Here is a 25,044-nt window from a genome sequence, read left to right on the forward strand (position 1 = left end):
TGATAAAACACCTTGGCTGCATGTTTCAATACGGACATCAATATAACAGGACTGTAGAACCTGCTGACCAAGTGGCATTTCTTGATTAGATGCTCTCACCTGAACCAACTCTACCACAAAAACAACCCCAGAAAGCCACTTACTCCCCATTTTCATAATTTCTGCCTCTCTACAATCACTAAGCGTATAAACAATGACGAAAAAGGATTTAAACACTTCCCTGAATATGCAAATACTGTGAATGCAATGCCAGCTACCGACATCAAATTGAATCCTGGGATTAAATGCAGATGTAAGAGGTCAGAAATAGCTGCTGTAGCATGCCACCACGTATCGTGCTTAGCACTGCAAGTGCAGGTACAAACTCAGTTCCTGTCTTAAGGAGCTTAGTTACGATCCTAGCCAGATAATCCAGGCAAACATAGGGAGACAGAGGGGCACAGACAAGGAGAAAGGGAAAAAAGGAAAACACAAGGGCAGTGCTCCTGGTAACTCTGAAGTCCGGCATGAAAGAGAGAACCGGCATGCTAAGAGAAGGGCAGACCTGGAGTTCAGTACTGCTCTTGTACAACAGCAAACGGTAAGGGAAGAAACAAAGCAACGCGATGCTTACAGAGAAATACCACATCGCCTGCATTCTAAGCAGCAGCCGCAGTACCTCTGGGTACCAAATGGAATTAGCTTCACAAGGTAATTGCTATATAGGACAGAAACTTCCAGATGAATTCATTTCACAGGACAGAAAAAAACCCCAACACTCTAAAAAAGGAAACACCAACAGGGATATTTTTTCATTTCAGTGCTTCTTGGCCCCCAAGCCCTGGGGCCCCCAGCAGCATTTGCTGCACATGAGAATTGCCATGTTCCTTCCCGGGAAACACCATTAGGACACTGCAACATAAAGCTTGCAAGAGAAACAGAGCAACGAGGAGACTGCCTCCTTCCTCTGGAGAGGAAAATCCTGGAAACGGGGACATTATGAAAGAGAGGCAAAACACTGTACAGCTAATATGGCTTCAAGGTCCATGCGGTTTCAACACTCTTCCTGAACATAAGTGAATTAGCAGAGCAGCCTTTTGCCTTGTGGAACACTGTGTTTTGAGAGACATTAGTACCATGCAAAAGCTGCTGACGTGCTTTCTGGGCAAACACTGGCTGTAGCATTTAACAGTCCCTGCTCCCCATGGCCAAGCACCAGAGTGCTGTGGGAAGCTGTCCCCGGTAAGAACGAAGCTGTGGCCACAGCAGCCCACACCTCTCTCTGCACCGGGACCAGACAAAAGACAAACCAGCAGGGACTTCACTGGAACTGCTGTACAACACCAGGCTGATTCATCTCAAGCTGGGTACTGACATCTCGCTGTCCCACTGACTCAGAAGAATATTTTTGTGTTCCTCCTCCTACTTTGGGCTCCCTTCCTCAGCACCTGCTGACTCAGCAGAGAAGTCAAATCCTGAAATCTCTTCCCTTCGGACCTCCAGGTTCTCTCATCCTCAGATGCTGGCAGAGTCACCCCTGGACTGAACCTACCATCTGCCAGGACCTCCGCAGCAGATCCACCCCTGAGCAACCTCCTGGTGCTTACCTCGCATGGGAGACTTCATGGCGGCCTCGACCATGCCAACCAAAAGCTGAAGACTCTTGGGATCTTGAGCCAGTCCTGACGCAAACGCTGCCAGTGCATCTGCATGACGTCCCAGGTACTGCAGGGCCACACCCTGTCGGAAGTATGCCTGAAAAATCAAGGGGAAGAAATGACCATTACTTCATTGGCAGAAGTCACAAATAACAAACCTGCCTGGCACCTTGTGCTGGTGGATGCTGGGCTACGTGATCACATTCTGGCTTCTTTGGTCATGCTGTCTCCATCAGAAAAATCCACCACTGCAGTCTGGTTTGTGACTGCCAATGCCACTCACCCCTCAGTGTGAAGACTTTCTCAACCTTTTCAAGGCCTCCAAACTGTTCTGGAGACCAGAGACGGTAACTATTATTAAGGCAAAGTTTTCCCCTTGAACTTGGCCAATCTCTTATCACTTATTCTATCTACTTGTAACCAAATGTTCATTCCCGAGACCTCCATTTCTGTTTGACTCACACAGCACAAAAATAACTTGCTTCCTTTCTCATCAGTTCTTTGCCAAAGAGCACAATTTAAATGTCTAATACTAGTAGAAACCCAAGTGTACTGAATGTTCAAGTTGCAATGAAACACGGTGCAAAGATCCAGACAGAAACCGAAATCGCATTCCCCAATGTAGACACTGCCCAGCACTGTGCCACTTGTTGGATGTATACATACACATTTATAAAACACACACATATAAAACACACATATATATACATGTATATATATATGCACTACTTGGATTGACACGAGACACTCATAATATTGAACATGTTTACAAGAGCAGGGAAACCTCAACGCAGTACTTACTCAAAGTACTCAGTATGTTTGTAGCACATATGTCTGGACACTATATTATAAAAAGGTCTTGAATCTTCAAGCACCTTTGATGCTCATGATTCAGGATTTATCTTCATGCCCAACTAATACCTTTCTGATGCGAACTTTGCTGCACTTCTGGTTCAAAGCTATTTCAATAGCACCAATGACACTGCCAGAACAGAAGATATAACCTTATTTGCATTTCTTTACAAGTTCTTTAAGAGCATAATACAGCTCCTTGAGACTGGCTTCTAGTATTGCTTTCATGGATAAGACCTCATCACTATTTCTCTCCATCTGTAATGGAAACTTGCGCTCAAGATACAATAGGTATACATCTATGGAAGTGTTTTTACATAAACAGGGTAAATCTCCAATTAATATCCAAACTGGTATTTCCTTAGAGCTTTCAGACACTTTTGGAATCCAATCCAGGGAGGCAGAGATTAAGGAAAATCAGAAATGACATGAGAAATTTATAGACATGAATATTTAATCTCTTTTCCATTAGTAAGCCTTGATTGTGGAACCACTTTTAAAGAAATCAATGAAAGCAAAATTCTTTTCATTAACCTTTAGTATAAATGTGTTCTTATTGAACCAAACAAGCTACTGTACTGGAAACCCAATTCAATGTTAATTAGATTACTAGCATGAAGCTTTAAATCAAAGAAAATACAAAGCACTAACAATGTGCAGCAGCCATCAAGCGCGATCCCTCCCAGCAGTGACCGAGCTGTCACATAAATCAAGGTGCACACTTTTAAGTCCTTTTTTTCCCAGAATTATCATTTAATTACTTTCTTTACCACCGGGTGACAGAGGCGGTTTGACGCAGCGTGTCTCTCACAGGGACCTTTCCAGCCACCAAGGCTGGTCCAGGAGCAGCGTCCCTGCCCAAAGCAGTTATTGAGGACGAGGGCAAGAACGCAGCAGCTGGCACAGGACCTGACGCTATGTCAGCGTCTCCAGCATCTCAGCCTTCCCGGGCGGTGGGACCTGCCACGGCCCCTCGCAGAATGCGGGCTGCCAGGACAGTCGGCACGTCAGGAACACGCAGCTTCCTCACCACCGCACACAGGCAGCCCAGCCCAGAAACCCCAAATTCACTCGTACGCAGGGTTTCAGGGAAAAGGCAGGAGGGAGAGGATGCTACAAGCAATGCAGACAAGCATCCCCAGCCTACAGAAAATGGGAATGCTGCGGCTTCTGCTCCCAGGGCTGAGAAGGGACCACGCACAGTGCAGTCCTCTCTCACTCCCATCCTGCACACTAAGGCTGCAGAGGCCAGGAAGGAACATACAGATATGGTAACACCTGGCTTTCATGTTTCACATGAAGAGAAATGGAGAAAAAGCAAGCTAAATAAAACACAGGTCAAGCCTCTGCACTACTTACAGCTTTCCTACAGAAATCTAAGTGAACATCAGTTCCCAGCAGGAGAAACCGCCCCAGAGCTGCAACATCAGAAAAGGAGGGGAAGCCTGGCCATGGCCTCGGAGCGTTCTGCAGGGACAGGCCTGTCCTGCTCACCATCGCCATCCTGAACTCAGCGACAGGCCTGTCCTGCTCGCCATCGCCATCCTGAACTCAGCGACAGGCCTGTCCTGCTCACCATCGCCGCCCTGAACTCAGCGACAGGCCTGTCCTGCTCGCCATCGCCATCCTGAACTCAGTGACAGGCCTGTCCTGCTCGCCATCGCCATCCTGAACTCAGTGACAGGCCTGTCCTGCTCGCCATCGCTGGCCCTGAACTCAGTGACAGGCCTGTCCTGCTCGCCATCGCTGGCCCTGAACTCAGTGACAGGCCTGTCCTGCTCGCCATCGCCATCCTGAACTCAGCGACAGGCCTGTCCTGCTCGCCATCGCTGGCCCTGAACTCCACCACCCTCACTGCCTAGCGGGGATGCACCAGCGGCTGCACTGGGGACACTGGTTTCTCCCACCTTCCCATCCGACACTGTCGCTTTTGTGGGGCACTGAGCACATCTTGAACGCTGAGGAAACCGAGTCCTCGTGCCCTGAGCTCTGCACAGTGAGGACACGCTATGGGCTCCAGGGGACAGAAGGAACAAGACGGGATGAGACCCACAAACAGGATCCAGTTCGGCACCGTGTGTTTCCAGCGTCCTTTCTGGAAAGCGCTTTTATCATCTCCCCACATCTATTCCTGGAAGTCCCCCCCCAACAAACCACTTAATTTGAATACAAACAGAGCATTCAGAGCCCAAATGAAAAACTTATTAATTGTAACTGAAAGGAAGATTTTGGCAAACTTCCCTCCTGCAAAAACCCCTTCCTTCCTTTCTCCTCCAGTTTCCAGCATATACAGAACGCTCTACACATATTGTGTTCCCCAGAGACCTTTAACAAAATAAACAAAAAGCATTTACATCACCTATTTCCTCCCCAAGAGGCATGCACAAGCTAGTTTTGCATTGGAAGGAAGACTCCGTATCAAGGGGAAAAAAATCTGCAAAGAGGAAATGGTGAGAGTCGCCCTTTGGAAGAGGAGAGGAAAAGGAAAGGCAGAGAGCCAGCAGCTGCAGCTGAAGAAATGAGACAAGGAGCAGCTTTCCAGTCCCAACACAGACTCAGTCTTCCCACGCTTCAGCGAACTTTACATTTTTAATCATACTATGTGAAGACAGAAGAGTACTCACTCTACAGTAAAAGTTCCATTAAGTTTCCGGTGATCCCAGGTGAGAAAAAAATATTGATTGCTTTTAAGAAGATTAAAGCAACAAGAGAACGACAGGACAAACAAACAGCAGGCGCTTTCTAACCTGTGGCTCTTTGCATACTCGGTGTAATACAAAGAGCTGGAATAATCTTCATTATTTAAATCTCTGCATCATACTTCCCAGGAGCAAGGCACTGTGCACATAGAAAGCCTCACTCTCAGCTGAAATTTGGCACTAGATTCACCTCCCTGTTCTCTCCTGTGCTGGTGTGACCGAGCGTGTGCTCTGCTGCTCCCTCTCCCGGGGACCCCAGCGTGCCCGGGGGTCACAGCACCCGCGGCCAGAGCCAGCCCCGTGCTGCATAGGTTCTGCACTGCTGCTGCATGGGTTCTGTGCAGGTTCTGCACCGCTGCTGCATGGGTTCTGTGCAGGTTCTGCATCGCTGCTGCGTGAGTTCTGTGCAGGTTCTGCACTGCTGCTGCGTGGGTTCTGTGCAGGTTCTGCACTGCTGCTGCGTGGGTTCTGCACCGCTGCTGCGTGGGTTCTGTGCAGGTTCTGCACTGCTGTTGTATGGGTGCTGAACCGCTGCTGCACAGGTGCTGCTAAAAGGCAACTCTACCACACAGCTAATCTTATCAAGTCACTGATATTAAATGCGAGAGGTTGTTAGTGAGTAATCCCACACACCTATGGACCTCTAGTCCTGGGAAACCGGACCACACTGCAGTCTCATCCAGTCACTTTTCAGTCCACTGGACAACCAGCCTCCCTTCAGCCAGTTTACAGATCCCATGCAGCCAAGTGCAGATGGCCAGGGAAGGAGGACAGGGAAGAATTAGTGCTTTTTAGCCCTACTACCATTGAAAGCACTGTCGATATTCTGGAAGCAAAAATAAGTTGGTTTTCTAATTAACTGACTTGCAAAATGTATTTGGCACTTGAGACTTCAAAGCCATGCAGAAAATCTTCCCTGTAACAGAGGCTGCTCATACAGCAAGTCCAAGTACAGAATGCCAGCGATGTGGGCTCACATTGCACAGGACCCGTCCCAAAAACTAACAGGCCTTCCCATCTCGTTCAGATTGTGGTCCCCCCGCCCCACCTTGGTTTTTTTCAGACTTGCCTTTTTGCCCTTAGTTTTAGAAAAATTGTATGAACAGGAGAAATCGGCAGATGTTCCTAGCAGGACACTCCAGTTTTACGGAGGTGGCCGATGGCTGGGCTGCAGCAGAGTGCCCAACCAGGCACTGTCTCTCTCTACAATTCTAAGCACGAGTCGTATTTGTTCTGCTCAATTTATTGACAAGTGTAGTTTCTATACAGGCAAGTATTTTTCATCTGTGTTTATTACAGCCCATTTAATGCACAAGGAGAATTTCTGTCTGTCCTATAGAGCTTCCACTGGGCTGACTGCTACAGTGTCCAGGAAATGCAAATATAAACATGCTTGTTAGTTTTTTGATCCTCATCATCTGAGATCCCATTGAGATAAGTGTCTAGATCCTCAATATTAGATTTTCATGTGCAATCTGAAACAGGATTAGAATATAAATGCCATAATTGAAATGGCTGGTATTAAAAGAGGTTCTGAAATTTTCATTAACACTTCTAATATCAACAAGCAATTACTGTTTTAGGCAGAGCAATAGTAATTTATTTATAATTAATACAAAATGTGCAATGAAGATAAAAATACAGTACAAAGAAACGACGCTTATGAATATGAATGGGACCTCTACATTTTCCAGGATTTTGCTAAATAAGAACAAGGCCGGTAAATGAAGCCCAAGAAAACTCAGTGCTTTTCTTACTGGATAAGTATCAACAGACTTTAATTTTTTGGACCAGGGATCTAGGCAAATACTCATGATGTACTGGCATCTACAGCAGGCTCTGGAACAACTCCTTGGGCTCATACCATTTTTCCCTGTAGAATCCATAGCAATAAATTGTTCAGATCCTCACGCGTCCGTATGCAACGCCTGCAAGAGTCAGAGGGAAGCGGCAGCCGCAGGAGTTCAGTCCTGTCTTACCACGGTCTCTTGTACATCTGAAGCATGAGCTCACGCTTCTGGAATATGATTTAGCATTTGTCTAACAGTAATCCACATCACACTCTTTCCTGGGCAGGATGGTACACTGTTGAAAGTATTTCAAGACAGCTAGAACTGGGGTTCCAGTTCTACGCCAGGGTCACAGCGACAGAGTTCTATGGTCACAGTGACAGAGCCCCCAACCCCGGGGTCACAGCGACAGAGCCACAGGGTCACAGCGATAGAGTCCCCAACCCCGGGGTCACAGAAACAGAGCCCCCCAGGGTCACAGCAACAGAGCCCTCCGGCCCCAGGGTCTCTGTCCCTCCGACAGCCACCTCTGCACTGGCCGGTCCCTCAGCTGTCACATACCCACACCGGCCGGTCCCTCAGCTGTCACACACCCACACCAGCCGCCGTGCTGGGGCTCAGCTGATCAGTCTGTCATCAACCTTCACACTCAGAGACTCATTTACATAATGAACTGCTGGCTGATTTGTAACTGGATTATGGAGACGGAGGAGCAAAACTGGAAGAGCATCAGAAGAACTTTGAGCAGAAAATTACTGTCAAACAAACATGGAAAACTTGGGAAAAAAAGCCTCAGTCTCAGACAAAGACTCCCATTGTACACAAGGGAGGAAATTCAAAACACCTTTATACTCATGTCTGCTTCGGACCTCGGACAACCAGTTATCTGGACAGGAAAGGCAAACACATAGAAAATGCTTTTTCCACAATGCTCCCTTGGTTTGCCAGATTAGGAGACAATGCCAAAAATAGCACGAATAATCTATGATGCATTTAATTGGCCTGTCCTGAGTCTGCAGAACGTCTCCGGGCCAGGCGGAGCTGCTGGCCGCGCGGGATGCTCGCAGCCGGACCCGCTGCCGCCCACGAACGCGACACGTGTGACCAAGGGACGGGGGAAAACGTGGGAACAGCCGCTGCGGCTTCCTGAGGCCAAGCACCAGGTTGAATCTTTCCTCTCCCCTTGTAACTGCTTTACAGCCAAATTTTGGAGAAAAATACAGGACAAATCTCAGCTGTGGGATTTCAGGAATGTGAGGAGAGGGAAGAATGCGCTTTAATTCAGAACACATGCAGCACACGCATACATACTGCTTGCAGCCCGTATGATCTGAACCTCTGTCAAAAAGCCAGGGGTGCACCCTAGATAACAATTTTCCTTCACAGCCCATTCACCCAGCTGGCACCTGCAGCACCATCCTTAGCCTGCCCTAAAGAACAGAGACCTGACGAGTTTATTGTCTCTGCAGACAGATGCTTTATGTTCTACCCAGGGCCAAGGTGTCTCTTACAGGAACTAATCTACTCGGAAATGGAAATTTCCTCTAAGCCACATCGAGCCTATACAGAAAAACAGGATGGGGGTGTAAAATATCATGCCTTGTTTTATCCAAAGAGCATTTACTTATTCTTATTAATTGTGCTTCCACTACCTGCAGTGGGAGAGACTGTGCACAGATCACTAGCCCACCTGAATTAAATGTAGTCATCAGTAATAAAGGGTCAAATCTTTGCTGAGCTGGTTTGGTTGGTGCAGAAGGTAACAGCCCACCCCCTTGCACAGCTTTGCTGCTGCTGCTCCATTCTTCCCATCTGGGCTCGCTCTAGAAGCAGCAGCTACAACCCAGACCCTCCTTCAGAGCATCCCTCACTCTCCTAACAGTGTGGTGCCAGACAATCCTCCCACCTTTATCAGCTACAACTCTTAAGCCTTATTTAATAGCAAGAACCAGTCATGAGTGGAGAAAAGTGCTCCAGACAAGTTACAAGCCACCTGCTGGTGCCCAAATCCAGCACAGAGAAGGTGCAACCAGCCTCTGGTATTTAAGGCTGACAGGCACAGATGCAAGTGCAGCATCTTCTAGAATTCCCCGTCGAGAGGGACAAGGTTATGTCTAATTTCTGGCTGACCAATTTGTTTTAGAAACTGCGAAGAAAAGATAAGACACCTTTCACCCTATTCAGAAGTAACACCAATCTTGGTAAGGTATTATTAGAGATTTAACAGATACAGAATTACACAAAACTTACAATAAACAGATTAGATTACACCTGTAGGCTGCTTCTTAGTGAAGTTTGGGGCAGTGGCAGGACTGGTTTTCACACCATATTACCTAGTGCTTTGTTTAGTTTCAGCACTGTACGATGATTTAAATTGTATTAATGTTTTACAATTCATGGCCAGTGTACATCTGCACACAATTCTCCCAATTCTAACAATGCTGAAAGTGTTGAGAACCTTTGCAGAGCTCAAGAATACAAACATATGCTACTATTTGTTCTTATACTCTTAAAAGCAAAAACAAATGAAAAAGCAGTACAAAGGGAAATGAGGGAATAATAAAAATCATGTCCTAAACTGGAAGACATCCACCACAAGAACTCTTTTTGCTATTCAGCTTGACTGTTCCAGCACAGGGTTTCATTGTCTCACTTCGAATTACTCATCTGAGTAGCAGCTCAAATGACTGCCCCCCCTTCAGCATTTCTCCATTTTGCACGCTGGCAGGCTGTGCGAGTTTAGGTGGATCACACTGAAAACCCACAATAAAATCCAGAAATGAGACATTAAAGCATCTGGTCAGCCCACAGTCATGAGGCTGGGCATTCACAACAAATCCAGCAGGGAATATTTCACAGATCCGTGTCTGCTCGAGCAGCACTCGTGGACTGGACAGTCCCAACAGGTGATTCACAGTTCAGACAAAGGGTCTTTTCCAGCTGTGTGAACACTGATTAAACTAACATTATGCAATGACTGTGCAGGTGAGTGTTTCTTAAGCAATGGAACCTAAATTGCCACAAGAGAGACAAATGTATTACAATCCTTGTCACCCATGAGGCAGTGCTCTGGCTGCCTGGATGGAATCCATCAACAGACCATCTTACCCCTAACCCAACATGTGCTGCCACCAGCGTCCTTCCGCGTCCCCACCTCCCAGCAAGACACGTCCTTCTCCTCCAGCTCTTCTTCTGTGTGGTAGGCGGGTCCCAGCACTTCGGTCACTCAAAACTACCTCCACACTTTGGGTTTTCCCCAAATCCAGGTGCTCCTCGTCTGCGTAGAAGACTGGACCCTCTTGGCTTCACCCTGTCTGCAAAATCCCTCTGTGCTGGTATGGTTACACCAAAGGTGTGGTACGGTTACACCAATGTGTTACAAAACAGACCACTGACTAGATGGGCTGTGGAAAAGCAGCATAACGGATGTCCACAGCTTTGCAGTTCTCCTTTGTCTACGGCAAAAGGACAGGGCTCAAAATCAGTTCAGGACACTGAACCACCTACACAAACCAACACAGCAGCAGCTCAGCCTTCCTCCTTCAACTGCATGACTCAGTCTGAACACATCCCTAGCAAACACTTATCTGTCAAATCTTACAAACCTAGACACATCAAAGATGATCTGTTTGAAGTTGGCCAATATGAAAATTAAGATTACTAATTACATATGCTGCGATCAGCTTATGGTTTCAACACCAAAACTCTGTGGCTTAAATGAACACTGGGCAATCATATATCATCTTCCTGAAGCATCCCATCTGGAAATCTGAATCAGATGTGAAGGAGAGGTGACAGCTCAACGTTTCCATGAAGTTCGCGTCCGCTGACATCCCCGAAGCGTCTTACGCAGACTCATTCTGACCTCCTGCCAAGTTACAGTCTCCAAGCAATCACTGAAGGAGCGCGGGGGACTCCTGGGGTCATCCAACAAGTTCGCTCCTCATTTTCACCTGGAAGCATTTTCATCAGCATTGTTAAGAGAGAGGTGGATGGATATTAGGTGTAGCAGTCAACAGTAGAGTGAAAAGATCCAGCAGAAACCCTCTGAGATTTCATTAAAGCTGCCACAGTTCTAAGTTTGTATAAAAAGAGGGAACTGGGAGGTTTAGAGAATCAGGTCTCCTACCAATGTATTTTATCCAAATGACTCAAAACCTCTATAACTGGTGAAAGTCAGATTAACTTTGATCAGCGCCAAACGTAAACAGCAATTTGAATGTCAAAAGAACTAGTGCATTGCAGTGTCTTAAACAGGCATTTCAGGATTTTAACACAGACTGTTTTTCCAACATACAGGACACATTCCATCGAAACAACAGCTCTGCATACAACCAAAGACATGTGGAGATGCAAGTGTGCTGGAACACGCCCTGAGAGCCTCCAGAACTACGCTGGGTTTTGTGGCAAACAACCCGTGAAGCCATTTTTCCAGCATACATCTCCATGGGTCCATTCTAAAGACTGCCCCGATCTTGAGCTACATCCCTATCTCAGAATAGAAACAAGTGAAAAACAGAAAAAAACAGAACAGCACAATCTCCAAGAGCCAATAGAAGAAGAAAGATGAAATACAGAGTAGTACAGGTGCAGGATAATGGTGATTTGTCATGCATTCACATATTCACACCCGGGTGGGTGCCCCTGGCTCTCAGCCCCAGCCCGGCCCTCTCTGCGCTCGCTCAGCATCACCTGCCAAGAAGGAGAAAGCTGATGATGGGGGAAAGGCGAAAAATCAAATTTGCAAAAGTACTAAATATATAAATCTCTTTGGCCAAGGTGAACGTGAGAAAAACTCTTCAGGAGGGGTGTCGCATTTAGCAAGTTTTGCCAGATCATTACTCTTGCAATGCAAAGGGGAGAAACAGCAACACCGTGTTTACTTATAAGGACTCACCTCCTTTATCACAGATCTCTGAAGCACCAATTTAGTAGTTGCTATGGGAACTGCCAGCTTTATTGAGTAGCCCTGAAAGGGTCAAGAGGTACCATCAAACTAGCCAATTGTGTATTATTTCTCTGCTAAACAGCTGCTTCATTTTAGTTGCCTTACCACTTCTCTGGTTTGCTCTTAGAACAGTATTTGGACTGACTCCAGAGTAGGTGTCATTCTTCAGTGGGGCTGCAACAGATAAGTCCAAAAATAGCAATTTTTGTGCTCTAATGCACTGTAAAATCCATCATAGAGAGCCATGCTGAGGGCAAATGGCTAAGGGACTGTGGACTATTCCTTCTGGCACGTATCGGCACTGACCAGAGACAGTGGGAACCAGCACGAAGAGTTACTGTGCACCATGATCCTCAGAGGTTCCACATTGCTGCTTACAACAGCCATGAAATGAATAACCTACAGACTGATCCCCTTGTGCCTTCGGAAGAGGGACAACACAGAGCAAAAGAGTGTCTGTCCCAGTGCTCAGCGTTGTAACCCTTCGTTAGCCTCATCAGCAGTGCTCCCGAGGACAAATCCTTCGTTAAACATTTCTTGCAACTTCCTCTTCCACTGGTCTCTATTTTGGCATTTCCACAGGAGATTTTCTGCGAAACGGTATGTTGCTGTTCCACTGTGCGTTCTTCCAACATAAATGCAGCCATAGTGAAAACTAAAATGCATCTCTAAGGAAGGAGAAAGTTAGTAATAATTAAAGTTTGCTGAGGAAATCTCCAGACAATAGGGATAGCTGTGGCCTCTTCACTTTATGTGAACTATAAAAAGTTGAATAACTTTGGGGAAGAGGTTTAAGGCAGTAAACAAGAGGCAAATTTCCTCCACAAGGTACCAAGAAAAAGCCACGAGAACAAAGCGCGGAAAAGTTCCGTCTGCTGCTTGTCACCAGCCTGCAAGTCCATCAGGGTGCCAGGAGCTAAACAAGAAGGCTTAGTAAATAATTGATGACAAAATAATGAAATCTCAGAATGTCAGAGACATAATACAGTTCTGTAGATTTTATCATGAAGCCTTTGAATTCCCAAATAAGACACACTGAATAATTTATCCCTGTGTCAATACTGGGTCAGCAGCTGTTCACTCACAGCTAACGATAGTCCAACACGCCTCAAGACACTCGGATGGGTCTGAGCAGATTAACGAGCAGGGTCCAGGGGGAAGAGGTGATGAAAACTCAGCCCGTTCACTCTCCCAAACACCACGCTCAGATAAGAACGTGCAGACCCAGCAGCCACGCCATGTGCACCCCCAAGGGTTCTGAACCTGCTTTAGTGCCGCCTGACACTCCCTCGCCGGGGCTGCCCAGGCCGGCACTCACCACCAGCACCAGACCGTGCTCATCCAGATCAAACTGGAGCCTCATCCCAGTTCACAATACCCTACCAGCAGCATTAGCTGCAGCATGGGACAAAATAAAAACGAATCAAGCCAAAGGAGTCGGTCCCGTCCTCCCGCTCTAAAGCGTAGAGCAAGCAGAGACATTCGGCCCAGGAACCTGACTTACTGGCCTTCGTAAATAGGAAGGTAAGTATATTTGGGGAAAAATAAACATGACTGACAATATGAACTACAAATCTGCTTCTCTTAATTTGGAACGCTCTCTGTGGACTCCCGGTTTCACAAAGCCGTGTCCACTGCCCTGTCTCCGAGCCTGTCCCCAGCTGCCAACAACACGAGCTGTCCCCAGCGCTGCAGCAAACCTGCCGCAGACCCCCAAGCCTGCTACAAACCCCCAAACCTGCCGCAGACCCCCAAGCCTGCCGCAGACCCCCAAGCCTGCCGCAGACCCCGCACACCCGCTGCTGCCAAACAAACGCTGCAGCCTGGCGGACAAACAACCGTGAGAACAAGTTCCTGCATGCAGTTTTATTAGAATTCCACATCAGTTTCCCAGTTCCGCTGCAACTGCCTGAACTACAGTGTCTGCAGCTCTGGCAAAGACACCCACTTTGTTTAACTACACGTGTTCTTCCTGGCATCCAAAATGAACAACAGCAGAAAAACTGTTACTGTCTGTAGTATCTAGAAGTCCCCAGTCATAGCTTGATGACATTAAACACTATCCACTCAGTAGAACAGGCAGGGTCCAGCACAGCAGAACTCTACACCTAACTGTAAGTGAAAAATACAGGAAATCTACCAAGTCAAGAAAGTATGAATGAGGACAAAGACCCCACTGAAATACTCATTCTAGTACAACCAGCACTGCACAGCCTTTTGTCCAGCCACCATCTGGGGCTTTCCAGGTATTTACTCACACTCAGATTTTAATAGCCAATTTTACTGGTTTAGTTTTAATTTTTTCTCATTTTTAGCATTCTCTGATGGGCAGGCACACGTGCAGCAATCCGTAGCTGGCCTGCTTAACCAGTAACTGTATGGCAGCAGGCACAAATCCCTGTATTTCCAAAGGAAATCCCACAATTACCACACTCAACCACCCATGATAGGATCAAAGAGCACAGCTCAATCTGTCCTGGAAATCTGCTTTCCTAGAAATCTGCTTTAGATAAGATGAATACACAGGCGCCTAACACCCACAACAAAGCTTGCGGGATTTAAGTCGATTCTCAACCACCAAGGACTTATACACATATAAGAGTCCTGAAGCAGCCCCCATCAATACTAAGTGACCCCGGTGGCATAAGCAATTACCTCCTAGTTCATCCTTTAAATGACAGAATTCTTCTTCTGAGCGGAGCTATTCCCCCGAGCATCAATCTGGGAGGAAAGAGCAGCGTACAGAAGCAGAGCTGTGTGCCTGCAGCTCTCTCGACACAAAAGACAAGCGCTCGCTAAGGAATTCCCCTTTCCGCCTACGCTTACACCAGTTTTGTGAAGTATAGGCCTATCTCCTCGGGACATTCTATGATTCTGTGATTTCCGGGCGGCAGCGGGTCACTGAGCAAACGGCTCTGTGCTCAGGTATCAGCGTCACCATCTGTTTACAGCGCTCGCCTTCACGGTACTGCTGAAAATAACAACTTGCTCTTCTTTAATGCAATCCCTTTTATTTTGCAGAAGAAAGCAGAAATGATAGTTTGTTAGCAAGTACAACATAATTAACAGAGTAATAAAGATCAGAACCACTGCACGTTGTAAAACCTTTGCTTAAGTTTTAAAGCAGTTGTCTATTAATGACATTGTGCAGTAAGGTCTGCAGCAGCACGGCAGCACTAGAAGTGATTCACAGCCACAAGATAGCTCTCAACCAACATATTCAGGAATGCACAATTCTGCAAGCTTTTCCTGATCAATCCCAGTGCATAAAAATATGGGGAAGAGAAGGATGTGTGAGGAATCAACACAGATCCCCATAGACTGAAAATAATATGGAGAGTTGTTATAAATATCTCATAGAACATTCACTATCAGATGTTCCAATTTTATACGTAACACAAAAACTATAATTATCATTTGATAGGGAATGCGCTAGAGTTATTCCTCAATGGGACTGAATACAGAGATTCTGCACGTTTATGCTGCCATGGAAAAACTGCAAACATGCATCCAGTTTCTGAGAAGTGGACCATATGACAGTTTTCACACAAGAGAGTCTGCAATCAGAAAATAAGTCAAATGTACATTAGTAGATCAGAAAATCCTCTAACAATCTCTTCGGGAAAACTACTTTGGACCTGGAGCCTCTTAAGCCTGACTAGGACAAAATTATTTTGAGGACCATCTTGGTATTTGCATTCTGACATTGTGTTAGAAGTCTTTCCATGAAAAAACGAACAACCAACCAAACAAAAACAACAACCAAACAAAAAAACACTGCACCACCACACTTTTAACAGAAAACCTGAAAAATTTACTGTCTGGAAAAACCCGCTCAGCAGGAGAAGGCTGCCTCCTTGCTAGCTGGACACTCACTGCCATCCTACATTAGTATCAGCAAATACAAACTTAGCTACTAGGCAGACTTCTGACACAACCAATGTTCTTTTGGGGAGATGGAAAGCTTAGAAAAGCGGCATATCAAACGATGATGTTGGCATGTAATTTTGTGACTGTGCGTTTCATAAACAACTGGGAGATCTGGTATAGTGATCTGGTGGAAGAGCAGCCAAGAGCCACCATGTGCTCAACAGGAACATCGCTGTACAGCAAACTCCGTCTCCCAACAGGCACACACAGCATTTCAACCCACCTTGTATCAATAACTGATATCAATAACCAGATGGGGATGCAATAGTTAAACAGAGATGTGGGTAGCTCTCCACAATACAGTCTCATTTAAAACAATGCAAAAGTAATTCAGCAGGGTCTGTAGGTTTAAATTGTAATCATCCCCCACTTTGCCCTTTCACATGACTGTTCCCAAAGGAAGTTCTGCTTCAAAGCATCACATTTTCAGGCACCTGAATCAATAAGCCTCTGCTCTGAAATACACAACAGCAAATGAATACACTGTCCCCATTGCTTTTAAATACAAACAGCATCAACGCTCGAGAAGGCACCAACACATCGCGCTGGTCCAAACACGCACATACATGGGCTCACACATCCATAAGCATCAGCTCACTGTTCCATTGAACTCCTCGTAGGTTTAATCCTGTTTTACTGGTCACATGAAACATACATACTTGTCCAGAGCAGTTGTAATCCCCTCAAACTGGAGATTTATTATTCCCAGCTAGACAGGAAAAAATAGATTGGTACGACAGTTTATACTGGCAAAGATATGCTTAGAGTAAGGTGAAAGATTTGCTTTAAATGAACACCGAGGTAGAAAACGCAGAGTTAGCGATGGCACACGACCCTGCTCCCAGGCTTTGGTGCTACAACCAGCTGGGAAAGAAAACTTTCAAGACAACCCAAAAGACCCCAATCCAGCCACCACTTCAGTTGGAACAGATAGTAGCTTGAAGGCAAAGTTTCAGCTGGAACTTAGGTCTGGAATTTCCAAAATGTGTTTTGCATTTATTAGTAGAAAAGATAAACAATCAGCTCATACAGAAGCCCAGGCTCATTTCAAGGTTGTTCAGAAAGTGATTCAGCAGGAGAGGTATCAATATAAAACTGCCATGAGATGCAAGAGCACAGATGCATAGCAAAAAGCATACTCTTAAAGCAGCATCCTGGAAACATCATCTAAAATATCACTAATTCCTGCAGTTGCTAATTCTGAAGTCCTGGATTCCAATTTAATATCTAGGCTGTAGTCCAAACTTCTGAATCAAAGTGACACAACTCCTGACTCTGTGCAGTAATTACCTTTTGAAATCTCAGATAACTGCAGAAGGACAAACGGTATAGACAGGTGACCTCCACCAGCCCGATTCTGCTAATCCTGATGAAAAAGCCAGGGAAGGTCTGTTTCTCAGTGTCCTACCTGCTGCTCTGTTCAGCAAGTTCCACTCAAATCTGACACTAGACCTTGCAGACGTGGCCACCAAGGCCAGAGATACATACAGCCATAGAGTCATTTTTGTACCAATCTTGGCTTTATACTTCTACCTCTATCTGGAACATTTCATGTCTGTTCATCAGTAAGTGAAAAAGCAGCAGCTTAAGTCATCTGGTTTATAGCAAGAGACAATTAAATACCCTAACGTACCTTGTTATTGGGAAATTTCCCTATTTAACAGCTGCTTCCCCCTTGCTAATGTAATCCTATTCCCCCCATCATCCCACCCTGAATAATTTCTCCCGGACCCTTCCCTGGTTATACACATTCAATAATCAGACTTTCATGGTCCCCATTCACTGTCAGTTATCCAAACGATACAAATTTAGCCCCTTTGATCTTTCCTCATACATCGGTCCCTCCAGGCCCCTAATCACTTTTTTCACTCTTCTCTGAACTGCCTCCAGTAATGATGTGATTCTAATCCTCTAGAAGGAGAGGCTTTTGGCTTCAGTTCTTCACGCAGATGCAAGTAAACCAATTCAGACTTCACAAGCTCCGCTCGCAAGCACTGTCACCAGCCGCCACGCATTAAACCGTGACCCTGAAACAAAGATGGAATTGTCTCATGAACACTAGAGGTGCCAGAAGCTGAAAGAAAACGGTGAAAATTAAAATGATGAACTGATCAGCACTTTACCCAGCCATCAGGACCTCATGTGGGTAAAAGCCACATTCAGGGACAGGCAGAGCTGTCTGCAGATGCTCTGAAGACACGATGGTGACAGCCCCAGGATCCTACGAACCTGCCGTTCACGCAGCAGCTTCATGATAAATGCAGCAGGTAAATGGCACAGATAAGCACTGGGGTCTGCCCACAGTGCCCGAGAGCTCTATAGCAATGCCCAAATGCCACCTCGCAGTGGCTGCAATTCAGTGGCAAGCGATACGAACCTGCTCACGCCAACAAGGCGCCTGGCAGCCCAGAGGACTGTGAGCACCTCCAAACACAACAGCCAGCACAAGGACCAGAGGCCGGGCATGACCCAGCGGTGCACCGTGCAAGGCCAGTTTTGAAGAGTTTCCAGATTTACAGATTTGTTGTTGAGTTAAAGCCACGCTTAAAATAAATTTTATATGTATGTTTACAATAGGGTAGCTGACAAAAACTATGTCTTACTATATATTATATAGTATGTATTAGCTGGTACAGCTGAGAAAGAAGGAAGCCTACTGCTCCCCTTCTAAAAACATCTGCATATTGATCTGGACAGAGCAGAAGGCACCAACAGCAAGTATGACATAACCATGAGGAAAAGAAACTAGAGGTGCTATTCACAAAACCTGGTCAAGTCAGTTCAATAAAATCTAAAAGACAGCTAAGTAACAAGCTTTAACTTTACCCGCTACAGCTTGGAAACTACCTTCAGGTTGGAAAAAAATATTAAATAACTATTTCCCTGAAAACACAGGAATGTAATTTTCTAAATTTCTTTTCCTGATCCCTATTTTTGACTTTTGTGTTTTAAAAGCCATATTTAAAAACTTTAAATATTGTTAAAATATGGCTTTAATTAGTAGTTCAGTGGTTGACTGCTGTCAGTAGCACATCTTGTTGTAAGAAGATCGTTAGATTTTTTGCAGTTTTCCTTCTTTTAATACGAGTTTCTTCCTCTACCACCTATGAGACAAATGAAGGGGATCTGGAGGCAACTTCCTTGTACAAATTACAAGAAATCTGTGTTCCATTTGCTATTTTCACGCACTTTCACTACAAGCAACGCTACAACGGCTCCAGCTCCTGCCGCTTCTCCTGCCCGAGGCAGAGGAGCAGGGACAGGAGGTGCAGGAATAACATCCAACATAGTGCACAGCCTGCTCGGGGATGCAGAGGAAAAGGAATGAAATGCATTAAAGAACAAGCAGACAAAGCTGCGGCCCCTTTGGTCTCCTCCAGCACAGCTCATCTCGAGAGCAGAACAAAGCAGCCGGGTACAAGCACTGATGGCTTCAAAGCGGTGTTACAGTAGTTCCAGTACCCGAGAGACCCAGGACTAAATCAGAAGTTAATCCTGGTGCAGGGAATCTCGTGGTAAGGAAAACCTAATGTAGCAAATAGCAGGTACATGAGGGACATCACACAGTGCAGTCAGCACGGAGCTTTTCTCGCCTCAGCACTGGGCTGCCGGCCCCGTTAGGAATCATTTTCCACAGCCAAACTCAAACATACGAATGACTAACACACTGAGAGGCATCAGAGCATTTTTCCAGGTAACACGAGGCACACTTTAACGTAAGGAAGGTATTCCTGCTCTCCTGTCACACGGAGAGCTGACGCAGGTCACACAAACACACGAGCGCACGCACAAAACCCGTGTCTGGTTCAGTGACGTGATCAACGGTAACAGCTCCACAAACAGCTGTGCCAGCCCTGCTGGCACCCACACACCACCCCTGAGAAATGAACACCCTACACTGCTGCCAGCGGCATATATCTGCTTATTCTGAAGCTGGTCTGCAAGAAGCCAGCTTTTCGGTGATATTTTCCATGGTCACAGTTCACTATTCACGAAGCTCGCAGGATCGCCATCCTCTCCTGGCTTTGACACAGGTCAAAGTGCTCACACAGCCCCTCTGCTGCTCCCTCGAATTCCTTGCGCACTCTTTGCTACACAGCAGCAGTCCTCGTATTTTAGACTATTTCCCTTAGTGCATTTTCTAGTGAGCACATAAATAAACTACGACAAATTGATTCTAATTTGACAGCCAGTAAGTAAATGCCCTTTAAATTCTTTCCACAGATGTGCTGCCTGATGAGCGTGTTCTTCACTGCAGCTAAGAGAATCAATTTCTGACAAAGGAAGGCACCTTTCTCAGGATCCACAGGACCCTGCCTGTTGCAGAAAACTTCACATTTCATGCACAGGGATCACACCAGGTCCCCGGTCGCACTTGAATTGCGTGTACTCCAATCTGACGGGTCACCCTCTCGCAGCTGGATCCCACGCACACACCACGGCTCTGGGTAGAGTGCGGATCTCCTGCCTTGTCACACATCAAGTGAAAGCCAGGAGAAGGCACATGCAAAAACCAGATGGCAGAAACAGCTCAAAATGCTGCGTTTCAATGTTTAAAAGGTATCAAAGTAAAAGAGTCAGCTTCTGTTGGGCCACAAAGCATTACATCCCACAACTACATGCCCAGAAAGGCACAGGGTACTGTGCTATGAGCACAGAGGAGAGAGAATTCATCAAAGCAGGATTCAAAGCAGGAAAGTGCTGACGGCAGCAGAGCGGCAGGAGCCGCAGCAGCAGGAGCCGCCATCTCAGCGGTTCGATGGCCAGCGGTGATGTCTCCATGGCAGCAGAGAAAAGGGTCTGAGCAGGGGAGGGCTCCCTTCCTTCTGAGCGAGAGATGAGACACACAGAAACGAAAACCCTTCCCAACTCGGTCTGTGACAAAGCCAGGTCGTGAGCCTCAGCACCTCAGACCTTCCCCTTCAGATGGAGGCACAACAGAGAAAAACTCGGTGCAGAGCTGTAGTCTATAAACCCTCGGGTAAGAACCTCTTAAGCAGGTTGAGGTGACTCAGGGACACGTGATTTTAATGCAGCTTTAAGTGTTCATTTGCACAAGTCAAGAGCTTCAGTGCTATCTGCATCCAGACTGCCTAACAAGTCTGGGCTGAACACCTCAAAGGAGTCAATGCTGTTCAAATGAAAACATTATTTCCAAATTAAAATAACTATCAGGCAAAAAAAAAATGCTTGGGTTTCAGTGGAATCTGCATTTGTCAAATGGATTCAACGGGACACGGTGAAATCAAACAGCAGCAGGTGAGGGGGACAGGTCCTTGTTTACCATCACTGATTTCCAGAGACCAGACAGAACTGGGATACAGCTTGACATTAAGATAATTAGTGTTTTGACACTTGTATCAAGTGGCACTAGACATATTCTGGCTCCAAAGGGACAAACTAGCACATCTGTGTACATGGCATAGATTATCTTGGAGTGGGGTCCAGGTTTTCTAGGATTTACTACAGAAGCCCCAGATTTTGCACAGAAGTGGATAGGTCAACCACCAGCAGGATCATAAAGATTCTAATAATCTTGCTAATAATGCCTCTGGCAATACCTGCAGGACCTGGGGTCACTCATGCTGCAGTGGAACACAAGTCTACAAAGACAGTACAGGTTAATGTAGCTAACATGAACATCTATAATGGGGTGAATCCTAGTTTTAGCTGCTTATTGGAACAAAAACATTAATCGGTCAATGCTGAGATGATTAACAGGATAAGATTAAGGTTAAAACTAGAAAATCTATTAACCTATTTAAGAAATAAATGTTGTACCTGGCAGGTCATCAGTCTTTTAAGCCTCAAGGGTTTAGACACTCCAAGCGAACAGGAGACTGACTCATGCGGCCAAAGATTCTGTGCAAAGACTGACCAAACTGCTGTCCTGCCCCACCAGACGCCACGGAGCCCCCTGTCCCACCGCCCGTCACCAGCCGCACAGACACGGGGCACCACAACCTCGTCGGGCTAGTGAGAGGTTGCTACACGCAGCAGGACACAGGGAAAACAAAGAAATCAGCATCTGGAACGGCAGATTCAGCTTCACGCCCAAACACAACCACTATGAATTCAGCTTATAACAAAAGTTTAAGTCAGGAAACTAAATCCACCCAGTCTGCCTGCTCCAGTCTGCGTATACACTTGTCAATCAACTGTCACACATATCCAGTCACTGTCTGTTGTGAGAATAATTGGAAAGGATTTTAATTGTGCCTCAGAAGTCCTACCTTCTCAATGAGACAGAGACAGACAGACCACCTGCATCTTTCAGTCTAATTTCCCTTAGGAAAACCTCCCTCTAATGCATTATTTCACATCAGACAACCTACTACGCGGAGTAACTCTCCAGACCGCACTAATGGTTTGGTGTTTATCACTTCCTGCTTTTTCAAGCCGTGTATAACTCCCTTCCCCTGTGCCTGTTTGCTCGCCTCCAGCTACTTCTTTCCTCACCCATGAACTTGGGTCCAGCTGAGACAACCCTGGTGCAATGCTAAACTGATTGGGCAGGGGTGCCTGGAGGTGATAAATATTAGGAATAAAATAACCACTTGAAAATGCAGAAAGTTCTGTAAACAACCCAGGAGCCTTCCTTAGCTGTACATGCAACTACCTCTGCTACAAGCAGTTTGATTATCACATCAGCAATCACAGCAAATACCGAGATGCAGTATACATCCACCCTGTTTGAGCTACTCTCGATTTCCAGTGGATGTAAATCTATAAGCAAACAAAACTGTTCAAAAACTCAGCCAGATTTTTTTTTTAGTACCCAAGTTAATTTGGACAGAACAAGCCTCCCTAGGAGAATAAGGAATTTCTCTGACAACGTAATTTGTTATAGACAGCCACAGCAATCTGGGACACATCTCCTTTTGTAGACAGCAAGGAATTTCCTATAATACATTTAAGTGGTTCTGTTGAAGAAATAGGTTAAACTTTAACAGAATCTCATAAAATCAGAAGTCTGTTACAAAAGATTCACCAGAAGGCCACAACCTTCAGAAATCTTTAGCAAGCCGATCTCCCGCAGTCACAGCTTGTGTATGTCTGGAGATTAACATTTACCCTGAGAAGCCCAAAAAGCCAAGTCCTGTTGTTGGCAGCTGGTTCAGCCACAGAACCTACATCTCCTTAGACCTGACAGCTTGAGAAGCAGCTTCTTTTCCCAGGTCGCTGTGAGAGGAAAGCAGGACAGAGCTCCATCACGCTGCTGACACAGATACCAGCTCAGATCGCTATGAATTCAGGCATAACATCATTCCAGAGCCAAGTACTGGATGGCCTTAAATGGAAAAGATCTACAGTATTTCACAGGTCAGGAATACTAGCCATTTTTGTTTATTTAAGCATATAAGAAGGTAGATTTAGATTTTAAAAGCCTCTTAAGAAATACAGGATAGGAAGGCTTACTGTGAATGCTTTTAAGTGCTCTCTGATAATGGCCAGTTTTACAACCGGGGGGGAAGAAGCGGTGGCAGGGAAGGAGGGGCGGAAACAAAACACAAAAATACACCAACAAAAAAAACCCTCAATCTGCTTATTTTCACCTAGAATGAGCAGAATTCTGCAAAGCAGGCTTGATTTTCCAGCTTTAAAAATCAGAGCGCTTGCCACACTGGTAAATCCTGATGCAACCGAAGCCACTATTGCCTACTGATCTGTAGAGAAAGGACTCCAAGGGTCAACTAAGCTCATGCTCCTTTGCAGAAATTATCATTGCCTTCTCAGCCCTTCTGTAGCACAACTCATTTCCCCACACAACACAGGGGAAAAAGGTCACTTTACACCAGCAGCCGCCCGGGAATCAGCCCGTTCCATTCCCCAAGGAAAAGAGCTCTACAACCCCTGACATTTCACAATACAACCCAGGTTGCATTCACCGCATCTTCCCAGCAGTGCTGCTGCGGAACAGGCCGCGCAAGCACCGCTGACAAGAACGAGGTCATGAAAAGATTTTCCATTGTTTTACAGAAACTGATAGAGCCTTGTCTCACAGAAGGTGTTCGGGCTCATTCAGACTCCACCTCTGATTGCACAGGGAGCAAACGGTCCCTCTCCATCCCTGCAGAATTGGATGTGTACGCCCAGATTAAAACACAGCATCAAGTGATGGAGCCATGAATTGTGGTGCACGCTTACATGCCAAAAGGAAACAAAGAGTCTGAGTTTCTGGATCCTGCTGTTATGCTTTTAAAAATGACAGTGACCAAGATGGAATGCACTGCTACGTTCTTGAGCACATATTTAAAATCCTAATGGAGCACTTAGGCATATAATAATACTATAGGTTCAGACTTCAAAAAACCAATACAGAGCTCAAAGAGTAAGTCATGGCAGAAATATAACGATATTTGCATGAATTTCCTAAGAGCATATTTTCCTCTGTACTGCAGGAAAACTGAAAAAAGTATTTGTTCATAGCAGAGTTAGTACACATGAATGAAATGCTCTTGGTAAACATACGTAACTTTTGCATGTCAGTAACAAAGGGATATTGCAGTTCATCACTGTGTTGTTGCTAATTATTTATTGAATCCTTCATGAAATCTGACACAGCCAGTGATTTTGGGTTTTGTCAAGCATTTAGTCATAAAAACTTAGTAGCAAATGACTCCTATATGCAATTTTTTTTAGCATCTAAAACAGTCTCTGCTGCTATCAGGCTTTTTAAACACGCAAAATTGACAACATTGCTCCTGCATAACAAACAAGGTACATTCAGTAAACTTGAAACACCACTTTTTTTCAACACGTTGGCTTTAATAATTTTGAAAGGAGTGCTCTCTCAGCTGAACTCCACCATCCCATTATGTGATCCCAAGTATAATAGCTTACTATTATTATTAATGGATAAAAGAACCTGCAGTAGCAACCAAGACCACAGCACCAGCCCAGCCACGCTCTCCTTCCCTCAGCCGAGAGGCTGCAGCAAATCCCAGCTGATGACGGATCGGAGCACCCGAGGTGAGGCCGGGGAGACGAGATCCAGCGAAAAGCAGCAGAACGGCTCGTTTCACGTGCCAGGGAGCCGACCGAGTGAGCACCCCGAGGACAGGAATACAGCACACCCACCCTCCCAGCAAACCCTGACGCCTTCAGAGAGAAGCTGTGATAAGGGACTGAATGGAAAGAGATGCAATTCCTGCAGCCTGAGCCACTCAACATATTAACACGACTAA

The 25,044-nt window shown here is 45.8% G+C and overlaps 1 protein-coding gene across 3 annotated transcripts in view; it reads right to left on the reverse strand.

Moving 5' to 3' along the window:
* The window catches only part of TTC28 (tetratricopeptide repeat domain 28), a 102,994-nt gene that overhangs the window by 47,190 nt on the left and 30,760 nt on the right, over nt 1–25,044 (reverse strand). For all 3 annotated transcript variants that reach the window (XM_065646026.1, XM_065646024.1, XM_065646025.1), the window contains one exon: nt 1,587–1,734. In XM_065646026.1, the coding sequence (XP_065502098.1) occupies nt 1,587–1,734 (148 nt within the window). The remainder of the gene's footprint in view (nt 1–1,586; nt 1,735–25,044) is intronic.

This window comes from Caloenas nicobarica, chromosome 16 (assembly GCF_036013445.1).
Source record: "Caloenas nicobarica isolate bCalNic1 chromosome 16, bCalNic1.hap1, whole genome shotgun sequence".
Classification (NCBI taxonomy): Eukaryota; Metazoa; Chordata; class Aves; order Columbiformes; family Columbidae; genus Caloenas; species Caloenas nicobarica.